Source organism: Pelodiscus sinensis, chromosome 1, assembly GCF_052426305.1.
Source record: "Pelodiscus sinensis isolate ZL-2025 chromosome 1, ASM5242630v1, whole genome shotgun sequence".
Classification (NCBI taxonomy): domain Eukaryota; kingdom Metazoa; phylum Chordata; order Testudines; family Trionychidae; genus Pelodiscus; species Pelodiscus sinensis.
The window spans coordinates 147,999,662-148,014,289 of record NC_143052.1 but is presented as its reverse complement, the minus strand read 5'-3'; the positions used below and the strand labels follow the sequence as shown (position 1 = coordinate 148,014,289).

The 14,628-nt window shown below is 43.3% G+C and overlaps 1 protein-coding gene and 1 long non-coding RNA gene across 5 annotated transcripts in view; one reads left to right on the top strand and one right to left on the bottom strand.

Annotated features, from left to right (window-relative positions):
* The window catches only part of CFAP91 (cilia and flagella associated protein 91), a 71,077-nt gene that overhangs the window by 25,602 nt on the left and 30,847 nt on the right, over window positions 1–14,628 (top strand). For all 3 annotated transcript variants that reach the window (XM_075905497.2, XM_075905487.2, XM_075905504.2), the window contains 2 exons: window positions 6,957–7,073; window positions 14,128–14,199. In XM_075905497.2, the coding sequence (XP_075761612.2) occupies window positions 6,957–7,073; window positions 14,128–14,199 (189 nt within the window). The remainder of the gene's footprint in view (window positions 1–6,956; window positions 7,074–14,127; window positions 14,200–14,628) is intronic.
* The window catches only part of LOC149525654 (uncharacterized), a 29,429-nt gene continuing 16,022 nt past the window's right edge, over window positions 1,222–14,628 (bottom strand). The window contains exons 2-5 of one of the 2 annotated variants that reach the window (XR_016347696.1): window positions 11,417–11,575; window positions 10,945–11,005; window positions 10,655–10,820; window positions 1,222–2,105 (exon numbers count right to left, since the gene is read on the bottom strand). This is a non-coding gene — a long non-coding RNA (uncharacterized LOC149525654). Of the gene's footprint in view, window positions 2,106–9,130; window positions 9,979–10,654; window positions 10,821–10,944; window positions 11,006–11,416; window positions 11,576–14,628 lie in introns of those variants that run through there. The other variant, XR_016347697.1, reaches the window with a different exon arrangement.

Here is a 14,628-nt window from a genome sequence, read left to right as displayed (position 1 = left end):
AGATGCCAATTGAGGTATTTGTTGGCTTAGATGAGAATGAAGATCTCTGGCACCAATATACCACTGTGAGAGAGATTCCACTTGTCATCTTCAGAAGGTGCTTAATGTCTCATGACGGATCAGAATGTCCTCACTTATGCTGTTGCATAAGTATCAGTGTATTGGTATCAGGATTAGTGCAAAACATTTAAAGAACAGGGAAGTTCAATCATGGAACAATTTAATCTTAGGTTAATGGAAAAATATTAGAGTGGTTAGATAGGCCTTAAGAGTTAAAACTTCAGTCCCAATCAGCCAAGATGTACAAATGATGTCATATAGTGTTCGTAGCTATAATCATGCACTTTTTCCAGTGTCCAAGACCATGATTGTTCTTTTCTGTTCACAGTGTTCTCCAGGACAATAAGGGCACAAATGAGCTGGGTGGTTCCACATTGTCCAGGGAGGTCCTGATTCTTGTATCCAGTCAGGTGGCAACTTCCTGTTATGCCTCCTATACAAGAAGCATCTGCTCTCATAGAAAACATTTTGCACCCAAGCGCTGAAAAGTTGTCCAATTAATACACAAATAGTACCAATTAAAATGATATATTCAGATGTTTACACGTGTTAGCCTTGAGAGAGCATTCCACAAACAGGATGTTTTCAAGGGCCAGTATATATGGTCTTTAGTCCAGTCCACTTCCCGAATTAAATTCCCTTAATTTTTGCCTTTGTTCTCCTGCTCTGAGGACAAGTAGAATTGCATTGAAGATCACCTGAGACTCTTATTTCCTTAATTCAGTGGTTCTCAACCAGGGGTATGCATACACTTGGGGTTATGCAGAGGTCTTCAGTGGGTACATCAAATTATCTAGATATTTGCTTAATTTTACAATAGGCTACATAAAAAGATTTAGCAATGTCAGTACAAACTAAAATGTCATACAGAGTGACTCATTTATACTGTTCTGCGTAATATACACTGAAATGTAAGTACAATATTTATATTACAATTGATTAATTTTAAAACTGAATGGTAAAAATGAACAAGCAAGCAATTTTTCAGTAACAATGTGCTGAGGCCTTTTTTTTGTATTTTTATATCTGATTTTGCAAGCAAGTGATTTTAAGTGAGGTGAAGCTTTTGGGTATGCAGAACAAATCAGATTCCTGAAAGGGGTATAGCAGTCTGGAAAGGTTGAGAACTACTGCTGTCGTAAGTGTCTTCCCAGCCTGGTATCTCTCTTTTGATACATTCCAGCAAAAATCTAACTGTATCTTTTGTTTCCACATGAAGAGCAATCAATGGAGTCTTTCCTTCTCCTATTAGGATCCCTTTCAGCTTTAGGTCTACATCCTATACCTTAGCTCCAGGCAGAGAGCACACACTTCTGTTCTCCATATCAGCTCTGGTGAAGATATCGTATCTGTTCTTCTTAGTGGGGAATCACCAATCAAATAGACCTGCTTTTTCCAGGTGATGGAGTGATTATTTGTCCTTCCTCCTGTTCTACCTGGCTGCAGGTTGCCTTGTTTTGAAGTATTCTGTGGATCATCCTGTATCATGCTAGGGCTCTGAACTCTGGGTATATCCATTGATTCTTCCCCTCTACTAATAGGACTAGCCGTCCTTCTTTACTTCCTTGCCCCCCTCCTTCAGTTACTGTGTGTTAGGCTCTTTCTTCATTTTCCAACTTAGCACACCTATTCTTGAGCTATAATTTTAATTCATTACTCCATCTTTTCCTCCGCCTGGTTAGTCACATGCTACCACTGGCTGCATTTCTTACCCGGAAGTCTCCCTTCAGAGTTCTTCAGTCCAGCTTGTATCCATAAGTCGTGGCTTTTCCCTTCAGCCTCCTCTCACCTTCCCATCATCATCTGCACATATCCCCTTTGAAACTCAACCATAGTTTCCACCTACATCTCCAAATCTCAGATCTTCTCTTCTATTGGCTCTATCAGGGGGTACTTCATACAAAAAAAAGTTCTTTTCAGGTATTCTCTCTAGGATCATGGACATCCTGCAGCTTCCATATGAGGTCATCTTCACTGTCTCTTCTATTTGCTGTGTCACTACCACTGCTGTCTCTGTATCTGCCATAGCCTTCCCACATAAAGTCCTGTCACGGAAAAAGAAAAAACAACAAAAACAGTCCCCACAAACACACACCATCACAATCTCCCAGATTCCTCTGTTTATAGCTCTGTTCACTGGCTGACTGGTTGGGACCCCAGTGAGGGAAGCTATGCCCTCTAATCATGGTACTGCATTTCTCATAGCACACTGCCCCCCCCCCCCAGCCTCTGCAAACTAAACAGAAAAAGCACACACACAACTTATGCACTGTCTCTAAGGAACAGCTTGTCTCCTCCTTTCCTCCAACAGAACTCCCACAGAAATTCTCCTGTTTACAGTTCTTTTGGCTGGCTTCTTGTGCTGTTTTCTTCACCCTATGTCTTTGTACATTGGATATGAGCATTCAGACCAGGTTTCTGTGGCTCTGAATAAAGAAGTATGAACATATGAGGGGAGAACAACTTTTGCCTTTGAAAGATTCTGAAATGTACCAGTTTAAGTCATCTAATAACTGAAGCTATAGCACTAGTATTTTAAAAATAGTATGTGGATCATAAGCAATAAACCTAGATATTTTCTGAACTTTATACTGTATTTAATATTGATGTTTTTAGATCTCTCCTGGCATCAAGAGTATATAATTGTGAATGAGAGAGGAAGTGTTCCAAAACTTTATAGAGGAGATGTGTGCATAAGACTCTAAGATTTGATTTGGACTGAAGAAATTTGGGAACCTGTGATGAACATAAGAATGGCCATGCTGAGTGAGACCAAAGGTTCATCTAAACCAGTATTCTGTCCTCTGACAGTAGCCAGTGCCAAGTACCCCAGAGGGAGGATGAACAGAATAAGTGACCGATCCTGTGTCACCCATTCCTAGCTTTTCAGAAACAGAGGCTAGGGGCACATTCCTGCTCATTCTGGCTAATAGCTATTGATGGACCTATCCTCCATGAATTTATCTAGCCCTTTTTTGAAGCTTTTTACAAAAATCTTGAACTTCACAACATCCTCTGGCAAGGAGTTTCACATGTTGACTGTGCATTGTGTAAAAAAACACTTCCTTTTTTTGTTTAAACCTGCTACCTACTAATTTTGTTTGGTGAGCCCCTACTTCTTGTGTTATGGAAAGGAATAAATAACTCTTCTTTTATTCACTTTTTTCCTTGCCAGTCATGATTTTATAGACGTCTGTCATATCAACCCCCCAGCTGTCTCTTTTCCAATCTGCAAAGTCCCAGTCTTATTAATCTCTCCTTATATGACGGTCATTCCCCTAATAATTTTTATTTCAATTTTCTGAACTTTTTCCAATGTCTATGTAATGTTTTTGAGATGCACGCAGTATTCAAGTTGTGGGCATACCATAGCTTTGTATAAAGGCAATACTGTCTTATTCCCTGTCCCTTTCTTAATGATCCCTAACGTTTAGTTTGCTTTATTAATTGCCACTAAACATTTAGTGGATGTTTTCAGAGAACTATCCACAATGATTCCAATATCTCTTTGAGTGGTAACAGCTAATTTAGTCTCCATCATTTTATACATATAGTTGGGATTATGTTTTCCAATATGCATTACTTTGCATTTATCAACATTAAAATTCATGCTATTTTGTTGCCCAGTCACCTAGTTTTGTGAGATCCTTTTGAAGCTCTTTACAATCTGCTTGGACTTAATATCTTGAGTAGTTTTGTATCATCTACAAATGTTGCCATCTCACTGTTTACCCCTTTCTCCAGATCATTTATGATTAGATCCTCAGGGTACAACCTGGAAATGTGGAACTACTATGCTTCCTTAACTTTCCAGCCTTGGCTTTCTCTTACTGTGCTTCTGCCAGTGACAAACAGCAAATCCCTCCAGGTGCTATTATCACTCAGCCACCATCTTGCAGACACACACCCAATTAAGTAGCATGAATCCTTTCCAAGTCACTCATCAGCTTAGTATAGGGAAATACCAGCAAATATCCCAACCCCTCAGCCTTACATCCCAAAAATATACTGCCTTACACCGTTCAAGACTTTTTCTTGTATAGTGCAAGCAAATTAATTAGTTTGCCACTTTGTCAAAGGAGAGTGGGCATGCACCAGCCTTTGTAATCTGAGCAGATTCTCCAAGCACTTTAGACAATCTTATTGGTAAGGATAAAACAGTAAAGTAAGTCTCTTAACTATAGAAAGATAGCAATATCCAGTGAGAAAAACTATGAGGTTAAAGTTCTTCATACACAGGCTGAATTCCCTTCTCAGCCTGGGACCAACATCCTCAGTTCAAAGTGTTTGCCTTCCCAGCATTGTTTTTGCCTTTAGCTTCAGTAGGAGAGGAGAGGTGTGGCTTCATGATGCCACTGTCCCTTATTTTATTCTCTCAGTTCATGGCCCTTGGAAGATACTGGTCCAGATACGTCCTGGTGGGCCTTTTTGAATAACAGAGTTCAGCAGACTTCATTGTTTGGACAACAGAGTCATAGAGTTGAGCAGTCCTTATTGCGTGGTGCTTGCACAACTCTCCCTTACTACAGTGGTTCTCAACCTTTTTCTTTGAAGCTCTTTTGAAATGCTATAAAAAACCACATGACCCACTTGTGCCACAACAAATGTTTTTCTGCATATGCAGTAAATAAAAACCATAGCCAGCATGAGGGGGTAGCAAGCAGGGCTACATTCCTGAGGCTACTGGTGCTGGCTGTGAGGGGACACCTAGGGTGGGAGCCCCATGCCAGTAGGGCCTCTACAAAGCTAGGTTGACTTCAACCCCATGCAGCAAGGGTTAAGCTTCAGATTTCTTCCTGGGTCTCTGTGACTCTAATGCTGTCCCCATTCTCAGGTGTTTTTTTGTTTGTTTTTTTTGACAGACCTCCTCTCCCCCTACCCCCAAAACCTAGTTGTGGCTCCACAGGGGACTTCAGACCCCTGGTTGAGAACCACTGCCTTACTGAATTGTAGAAATCTTGTCTAAAATATCCATTGACCAGCAAGGGAATTAAACACCTGCCAGAGAGTGGGTCACCCACCTTTGTCATCGCTGGAGAAATAGCAGTGGGCAACTCTGAAACTCACACCATATTTCAATAACAACCATATAGCAAAATCTCATAACTTCATACATACTAACAATATACCTATTTTGATAGTGCATTGTGTTTCAGAAGGTCATGTCCTTTCATATGGCATATTACATGGCATGCTTTGTATTAAATATCACAGCCATATATGAATGAATGTGCGGGGGGGAGTGTTACAATGTGCTACTTTGAGGTACGGTGTGTCACAGACTTCCTGGAATATCATTCTTTGTTTTGTCCTCGAACATTGTGTTAGTGATGTTTTGTGCTCTTTAAAATTTAGTGCTTTAACAAGTGCCAAGAGAGGCAGTCATATTCCAGTTGTGGAAATGTATAATTTATAACTGGTTTAAAAAGGCTGTTAATTACTTTGTTTTGCAAAGAAAGTTGCCTCTGTACTTGATACGCAGTAATTACTTACAGTGCAAAAGTAATTCATAGAATTGGACTTTGCCTGTGAAATTTCAGTTCAGCATTTAATTGTTTCAGCAAAATTGCCATTTTTTTAGAAATGTAAAATCTGTCGCCATATGTGCATTTCCAGAATGTAGTGTACTAGGAGTTAAGATTAAACAGCCTGTGAACTCGTTTAAAGAGAGTGATGGTCAGTCTATGTACTTGCCAGCAAGGTACCGTAAATATACACTCACCTCTCTTTCTAACTTGAAACCGTCAGGTCTTCAGACCACTAGCGATTTAACTGGTATGGGGCTGTTCCAGCCCGGCTGGGCCCACTGGGCCACACCATGGCCTGGGGACACTCTGGTCCAGCTTGAGTAGCCCCAACTCGTGGCAGGCTCAGTCCGGCCTGCCTGGAGCAGCTCACTGCACAGCAGGTACAGTCAGGCTGGAGCAGCCCCCCACCCACACCACAACATGGGTGGGAGAGCCACTCTAGTCTGGCTGGGCCTGCTGGGCCACTCCATGGAATCCCGATTAACAGATTAAATGGGATTTTACATCCCTGCAGACCACCCCATCTAACAGTAATGTATAACATGTGACTTTTGAGCTGAGGTAGGAGTGGATGGTAAAATTAAAGGTACAAGCTGCTGAATGTCCTCAGCTACCATTATAATCCTGTAACAGCAAGACTGGGACCTTAATAGGGTTTTGAACCAGACAGTCTGGTATTCGAGGGTTCTGTCCAGGAAAAAATTAAGAAAATACCAGATACCTAATTAGAAAATACCAGACATTTTATGTAAGTTTTATTATTATTAGGAGTATCAGTACCTAGTTGTGTACTGCTTGGCTGGTAGACACACTCACACTCATCAGGCAGTACACAACTATGCCGGGGGGGGGGGGGGAGGGAATCCCTGGGGCTGGACTCGCTCGTGCTTCGCCAGGACCGTGCGCGGGATGGGCAGCGTCCCAGAATCTGTGTGCACCCGGGTCAGTCCTGCTTCCCGCTGTCCGATTCTCTCCCCCCCTTCCTCCTGACCCCCTTCCAGCCAGCTCCCCCACCTGATATTCCCCGACCAGCCCTGCTTCCCGCCAGCTGAGTCTCCCCCCGTCCTCCTCCCGATCTCCCCCAGCCAGCTCTGCTCCCTCTGACCTCCTCCTGGCCAGACCTGTTTCCCGCCGGCCAGTCCCCCTGCAATCTCCTCTGACTCCCCCCCTCCCCTTCCCGTCAGCTCTGTTTCCTGCCAGCCGGTTCCACCCCTGGCCACATCCTCCCGGCCAGCATTCCTTCCCCCCACATCTGAGATCAAGTGTGTCTGGCATTTTTTTTAAGCCACCTGGTAACCCTAGAGACCTAGTATTGTGTAGCTTTTGAACCCTGCATGGAGAGAGTCTAAATTTGTATGACTGTTTCAGGCACTGCTAGATAAGAAGAATAAAGTTAAGGAGCCAAAGAAACCCCTTCGTTTTCTTCAGAAGATAACAAAACTTGTTCCTCGGCCCCTAACTCCAACACTGCCAAGCCCATCACTTGTAAGTTGGATGTTTTTAGATGTTCTTGTGTTCTTGCTCTCTAAGTCCTGTTTTAGTCACTATCAAGTTACTCAAGGGGTGTCCAGGAAAACATGGGAGCTAGTTAGTTTTGTCTTCTGTACTGTGTTTTCTTCTTAAAAATAAAACTGACAGACTGTGTAGCGTTAGACTTGTGCCTACTTACTGCACTATGAGAATCTTGCTAGGTTCAGGGAATCAGTTTTAAGAAGCACGGAATTCTCCATTAGACTATAATATTAATCCAAAATAGATCTAGGCTGGATGGGTTAGTGTTTGGTGGATCTTCTTACACCCCGTACCTTATCCCTCCTACAACCGAAGAGATGTTCCCTAAGGGTGGTTAGGATTTTTTAAAGCAGGTTCCAGGGTATGTGTTTTCATGAGTATTTTTCCAACACTGGCCATTCCTGTTTCGCTATTTAGATATTGTGTGACCTCATTATGATAGTTTCAGTACCTTTGAATTTTACCCAAATAAATCCTACTATCTTCCTGTCCAATTCTTCAGCTGAAATTGGAGCATAAAGCCCTACTTGGGTAAAAAAAAAAAAAAAAGGATATGTATGGATACGTCTACACTTGCCCCCTACTTCGAACTAGGGAGGCAAATGAAGATTACTGAAGTTGCTAAGGAAGTGCGGGATTTAAATATCCCGTTCTTGATTAGCCTAGTCGTGGCCGGTCGCCATTTTGGAAATTGACCAGCCCAATTTAACTTGCCACATATAGACGCGGTAATCCAAGAAAAACCCCTTAACTCAGATTAACTGGTACTTCTCATTCGAGTTAAGGGGTTTTTCTCGGAGTACCAGTTAAATCGGGCTAGTCAATTTCCAAAATGGCAACCGGCTGTGACTATGCTAATCAAGCACAGGATATTTAAATCCCACACTTCATTAGCAACTTCAGTTGCCTTCATTTGCCTCCCTAGTTCAAACTAGGGGGCAAGTGTAGATGTACCCTATCTGATCCAAAACGATGGCAAACAATACTTCTTCGAGGAGCATCCCTATAGATGCTCCATCTGAGATGTTTGTGGTGCCGCCGTTCCTCTAGTTGGAGAATCAAGGTAGCAGCGCCTCTGTGGGCTGTGCACGTGAGGCAGCCATCCTGTGGCTACCCCACATGCACAGCCAACCATCCCTTCAGTTCCTTCTCTGCCGCCATTAGCTTCAGTCAGACCAATAGTTGTCCTCAATGATTTCTTAGATTTATAGTTAGAGTTATTCAGTAGTTGTTTGTTAGGTTTTTAGATTGTTCTTATAGTTTAATGAATAGCTTAATTTTTTTTTTAACCGTTCCTGCTTTTGTGGCAGTTTTTTTTTTTTGGGTGCCTGGATCCCTAGGATTTAAAAGGTGACTGTCCTGCAGACTTTCCATCCCAGTATTGACAAGACACTCTCAGTGAGTCTGGTGTCTGGGTCAGGCATATTCAACTAGCAAGTGTGAGAATTTGAAACAGCGCATGGCACGGACAAGAAAGATCAGAGAGGTCCAATTGAAACTCTTGCTCCTAGAGAACTCAGTGCGCCCAGCCCCTGACCTGGAGCTCATGACACCACCCAAACAACCATTTCCGATGCCAGTGTCAGAGAAGGCAGCTCCTTCAGGGTCAAGCTCCACAAATTCTGCCTCAGCACATTCCTCAAAGAAGTGCTGTCACTCCTCATCTTGGGGTGATTCCCCCTCAATAAAGTGCCTCTAAGAAATGCCTCTGGCACTGGCAATAACTAAGGTACTGGATTGGGAGGCACCAGGCATGTCCTGAGGAGCTAAGAGGATTCGGCATAGGTCAGCTCTAAGGTGCCTGGCAAGGCAAAGTCTAAATGGGCCCTGTCGTCACCGACACACACTCCTTTGGCATTGACAAAGCCATGCCCCTGCTCTGCACTAAGCCCTTCCATGCCACTGTCTGCTGCCCTGTCAAAGCAGTTCAGGCACTCAGCACCACTGATGTAGCAGACTGTACTGACCCCAGCACCGATCCCCTCAGTGCCGCAGTCTTTTAAAATCAATGAAGACCTCTTTGTCACCTGTGCGCTGAGTACCCCACTTTTTGGCACCCCAGCTACATTCTTGCTTCAACCTATTGGCTACACCAGCAAGACTGGCAACTCTGCTATCCAGCAATGAGGAGGAAGAGTCCTTTGTTGGCCTCCACATCCCCCTGACCCTCTTCCTCAGAGCCAACCCAGCAGCCACCACAGTGATTACCCCCACCGATGCAAGTACCTTCAAACTGGCCTTATTGGAACCTATGGGTCATGTATAGGTCCCAGCACCCTCAGCCTGCTCCACTGCCTGTCACTTCTTACAGACCACAGGCTTCTTCGGGCCTTGTGGACCCAGGTAAGACCACATGGCAGACTCCAGCCACCATTCCTTCAGTCTGCATGAGGTCAGATAAGAAATATTATGTGGCACCTCAGGGGACAGACTTCTTATTTTCATACCCCACTCCCAAACTCCTTAGTTGTAGAGGCAGGGAACCAAAAGGAGAAGCAGAACACTGCATGCACTACAGCCTATGATAGGGATTGGAAGTGGCTGGATTTATTCAGAAGGAAGGCATACTTGTCATCCACCCTCCAGTTCAGGAGCACAAATTATGCTGTTCTACTTGACAAACAAACGAATACATGCACGCATGCACAGAGTGTTTGGGCAAATGTCATCTTTTATAGAACATTTGCCAGACAACAAGAGAGAACAAAATAGGGTGCATAGTAGTGAAGGAGCTCTTACTTCCCATACTGCACTACAGGCTGTTTTGGACTCAGTGGATACAGCAGCGCAGTCTATCTCCACTGTTGTAGTTATGAGGTGAGCGTGTTGGCTACACTTATCGGGGTTCCCCAGAGAAATCAAGGTGACAGTAGAGGACCTGCCATTTGAAAGATCAGAATTATTTGCTGAGTCCATTGACACATCTCTCCACACACTGAAGGACTCAAAGTCTACTCTTAAAACCTTGGCAATACATATACCTGGAACCAAGACAGATTCTTTACACAGAGATGTAAGACCACTCCATTCACTCAACTACAAAGGCAATATGATAACAGGCATAGGAAGCACCAAACTAGGGGCAGGCAACCCATAGGTCAATCATCAACTTCCCAACTTTCAACATTGAGATAGACCTTTTAAGACTTGGTTGAGGGCATGATGGCCCTGATCTCTCCAAAGCACCATCTGGACATTGCTGCCCATTTGGCAACTATCTGGAATCCTTTTACCCAGCCTAGAATACTATCACAACAAACAAATGGGTGCTAGAAATTGTACAGACCAGTTATTGCCTCCCCTTTTCATCTTCCCTCCTCGTCCCTGTTGAGGAACCCATCTCATGAGATTGCTTATAGCCAAAAAAACGGGAGGATGTAGGCCCATACTCAGTCTATGCAACCTTAATCAGTTAATTTGCACACAGTGTTTCAAGAGGGTAACCCTATCTACAATAATCCCTGCCTTGGAGAAAGCAAGCTGGCTGTTGACCCTCGACCTACAGGATGCCTATTTTCATATTTCAATACAGCCAGCACACAGAAGATACCTACAGTTTGTGGTTCACAATTGCCACTTCCAATACAGAGTCCTCCCATTCGGTCTGTCTGCAGTCCCTCGAGTATTTTCCAAGGTTCTTGTGGTGGTAGTAGCACATCTCCACAACCTAGGAGTGATAATTTTTTCATATCTGGATGATTGCCTTTTGGAAGCCTCAACCTATGATGAGACAGAATGAGCGGTCAGCATAATCAGAACCCTCTTTGACAAGCTCAGCCTACAACTAAATCTTCAAAAGTGCAAGTTAACTCCAACGCAACAGTCGGAATTCATTGGAACTCACTTAGATTGCAGGTGAGCCATGGGCATCACTCCTTCGTCAAAGGTTTCTTGTGCTCACAGACCTGGTGGAAACAACACAGAACAGCCCTCAGATCATGGCAAAGTTTTACCTACAACAATTGGGCCACATGGCAGCAGCCACATTTCTAGTCCAATATGGTCACTGCAATCAGAGTTACGAACAGTATACAAACCTCACTTTCATCATATCAACAGGTGATGTGCTATGCCAACCAAAATAAAACAATCCCTAATCCTATCATGGTGGACAAATTAACACAGTGTTTGCAATGGAATTCTATTTCATCCCGAGGCACTGTCAGTGACGCTTTCACAACAAGGTGGGATGCATCCATCATGTATACTTTTCCACCAATACTACTTTTCCATCATTAACTTCTCAAGATAAAGCAGGACAAGCCACAATCATCCTAGTAGTGCCCTGTTTGCTCAGACAGACTTGGTATCCTTACCTCCTTCATATGTCAACAACGACTCCATGGCACTTTCTATTGCTCCCGCATCTCCTTACACAGAATGAGGGTCATCTAGGTCTCTCCAACATACCAACTCTATAGCTTCAGGCATGGCTCCTTGCTGGCTCACAACAATAGAAGCATCTTGCTCTGCACCTGTAGAAGAGATCCTTCTGAACTGTTGCAGGCCATCTACCAGAATATTATACTTATATAAATGGCACAGATTCTCTAGTTGGTATCACAACCAGCAGGTGGTACCCACATCAGGCTCACTCCCCCATATACTTGAATACCTGTTATTTCTTAAAACCACAGGGATTTCCCCCCATTCTTTAAAAGTACACTTGGCTGCTCTTCATCTTCCTATAGAAGATAACTCTGTCTTCACTTATCCCACCACCAAACACTTTATGAAGGGTGTTCAAAATAACTACCCACCAATAAAGATCCCAGCTCCACCCTGGGACCTCACCTTAGTGCTGAGAACATTAACAGGCAAACTATTTGAACCCCTGGCCACCTGCTCAGTGCTACATCTCTCCATAAAAGTGGCCTTCCTAGTAGCCATCATTTATGGCTGACCCCCCCCCCCACCACCACATACTGTCTTCCATGAAGACAAAGTGGTTCTTCGTCCACACCCCAAATTTCTCCTGAAAGTACCTATCTCTTTCCATTGTCATGAACCTATATACTGATCTGTTTTCCCCTGAAACCTCACGTGGACAACAGGAGGCAACTCTGTGTACACTAGATGTCCACAGGCCAATTATATTTTACTTAGAAAGAACTAAGCCACTCTGCAAATCTGCAAGACTCTGTATATCTCTTTCTAAACAAAGGCTTTCCAAATGGATTTCTGAATGCTTACAACTCACTTACCACACCTTTAATCAGGAGCCTCATCTACATCTACAGACACATATGGATTTGCAGGGCTCTTCTCAACTGGCCTAATTAGATGGGTAGCCCTTCAGGCTAGCTCCTGTTTCTTATGCTTTCAGATCTTCTTCAGGACTGCCAAATGTCTTGCACTCATGCATGCAGGCATTGAACTTAGGCATGCAGAAGTCTCATCAAGCCTCTGCTGCTAGAATCTCCTATCATGCAGGGATGAGTTTCTTTTGCAGTTACCTCTCCTTGCTGCCAGGGCTTTCTATGAATAAGATGATGCTTCTGTCACAACCACTATGAGGACACTGGTTGGGAGATGAACATTTCAGGAGGCTGTATATGGGAAGATGAAGTGACAGGGACAGAGGGGAAGATTAACAGAATGGAAGAGACTAATTCAGGCCTCCACAACTTATCCCCTTCCCCTCACAACAGCTTGACAAAGAACTGTAAACTGTATCAAATGACCACCGTGAATTACGGAGAAAATCCGAGAACTAACATAAGACTGTGACCTAGAGAGACAGGCCCTATGAAAAGACCTAATGTACTTGAAACCTGATAGGATCTCCCTGTGGAAGATGGGTGACACCTGGTAAGGCAGGCAGGTAGTCATATAATCTATCAGGATATGATTTCTCAGGTACTTCTTGTTCTCTAAGTACCAAGTCTAGAAGAAGTAGATTATAGGATATTGACCTAAGAAAGGTGACAGCTAGAGACTTGGTGTGTGTTTGGGCCTATAAATTTATTCTGATAGTGACCTCAACTGTAAAAAATGAAGAAACATTTATAACGTGTCACAATTATCTATAATAGTAAATGCTGATGGGGTGTGCATGTAAGACAAAAAATTCCTAGTGCTATAATTCATAAACTGTGCTAAGGCCATTCCAGGTAAACAAGAAAAGTGAGGGACTGGAAATCAATGAACCAAAATTGACGAGTCAGGAATTAGCTCCAATTTGTGGACAACAAAATGAGGGGATGGGCCATTCCATCCATCACTCCCCTTTGGGGTCCTGAAAAAGAGACTGTGGAGGAAGCTGGCTACTGCAACTCTGATTGACTGAAAGATGGCAGCCATTGTGACTGCCATCCCCCACTGTCTTCTGGAACTCTGTATCTTCTTCATCCTAATCCTAACCACAGAGCGGGAGCCAAATGATATCACTGCTTCCACTGGCTCCAGCTCAATCCCAGCCACTACCCAGGATATAAAACTTTGTTACACACAGCCCTGTAGGAGGAAGAGAGCCTGGGACATAAGCCCTTGTTTCAGAGGCCTGATATGAGGCAGAACCTGCTCACAGAATATGGCAAGAACAGAGCTCATATTGCAGAAGTATACATTCCTAAGAAGTGCTAGTCACAGAGTGCTCAGGCAAACACATCCTGATATCAAGTGGCACTGGAACATGCCGATATCAAGGACATTCCCCAAGGTAATAGGAACACACTGTCCCTTCTAAAAATAAGGTCAGCATGATAGTTCTTTTAATCCATATTTTAATTCTTGCCATCCTGCACCCCTAATCATTTATGTTACTCTTCTCTGAACTCCCTTTTGAAATCTCCAGTGTAAATTTTTGTATAGTCTGTCTCATATTTTTAAAATATAGGAATATATATTTTTGTCATCTTCCAGCCTCTGGAAGTCAGAAGCGCGATGATCAAACTCTCTGAGAAAATAGGTATATCAGTTGTATTCTGAGAAAGATAGTTGGATGGATGGCTCACTCAGGTTTCCTTCTGGTTCCTCCCTAAAATAAATACATAACTGTAACTATATTATTTTTGTGTGTTGGCAGAGAGAAGAGGAGTTCGAACTGGCAGTGATCTTTTTGCAGAAGTTAATCCGAGGCAGAGCTATTCAGAACATGGTATTCTGTGTCCTGTTGACTATTTCTGTCTTCAAAATGCTGAAAGATGTTATTGAGGGTATATTAAAAATCTGTTCCCAGTAGCAATGAACTAATCCAGGCCTAAGGCAGTTGAGCAATGTGTCCTCCTATCTTTACTCCATATCTTTGTGAGGCTGAGGGTCCTTGTTCTCCATCCCAAATTTCTGACTGGAACTCCTAGGTTCCTATCTGTGGAACTTGTTCCCTGAGGATGTCCAGAGACTGCTGATATCCTTTATGGCCGTATTTAGGGTTTGATATTGGGCTTTTCTGTACAGGTATGGTCACTTTTGATCATTTTGCTCTCTTGGGGATGGTGTCTGTTTTATAGACCTGCAGCTTCTTTGTGTACCATTGATATTAATTCTGTTGTACTTATTATTGTTTTATCTTTTATACAGCACCCAG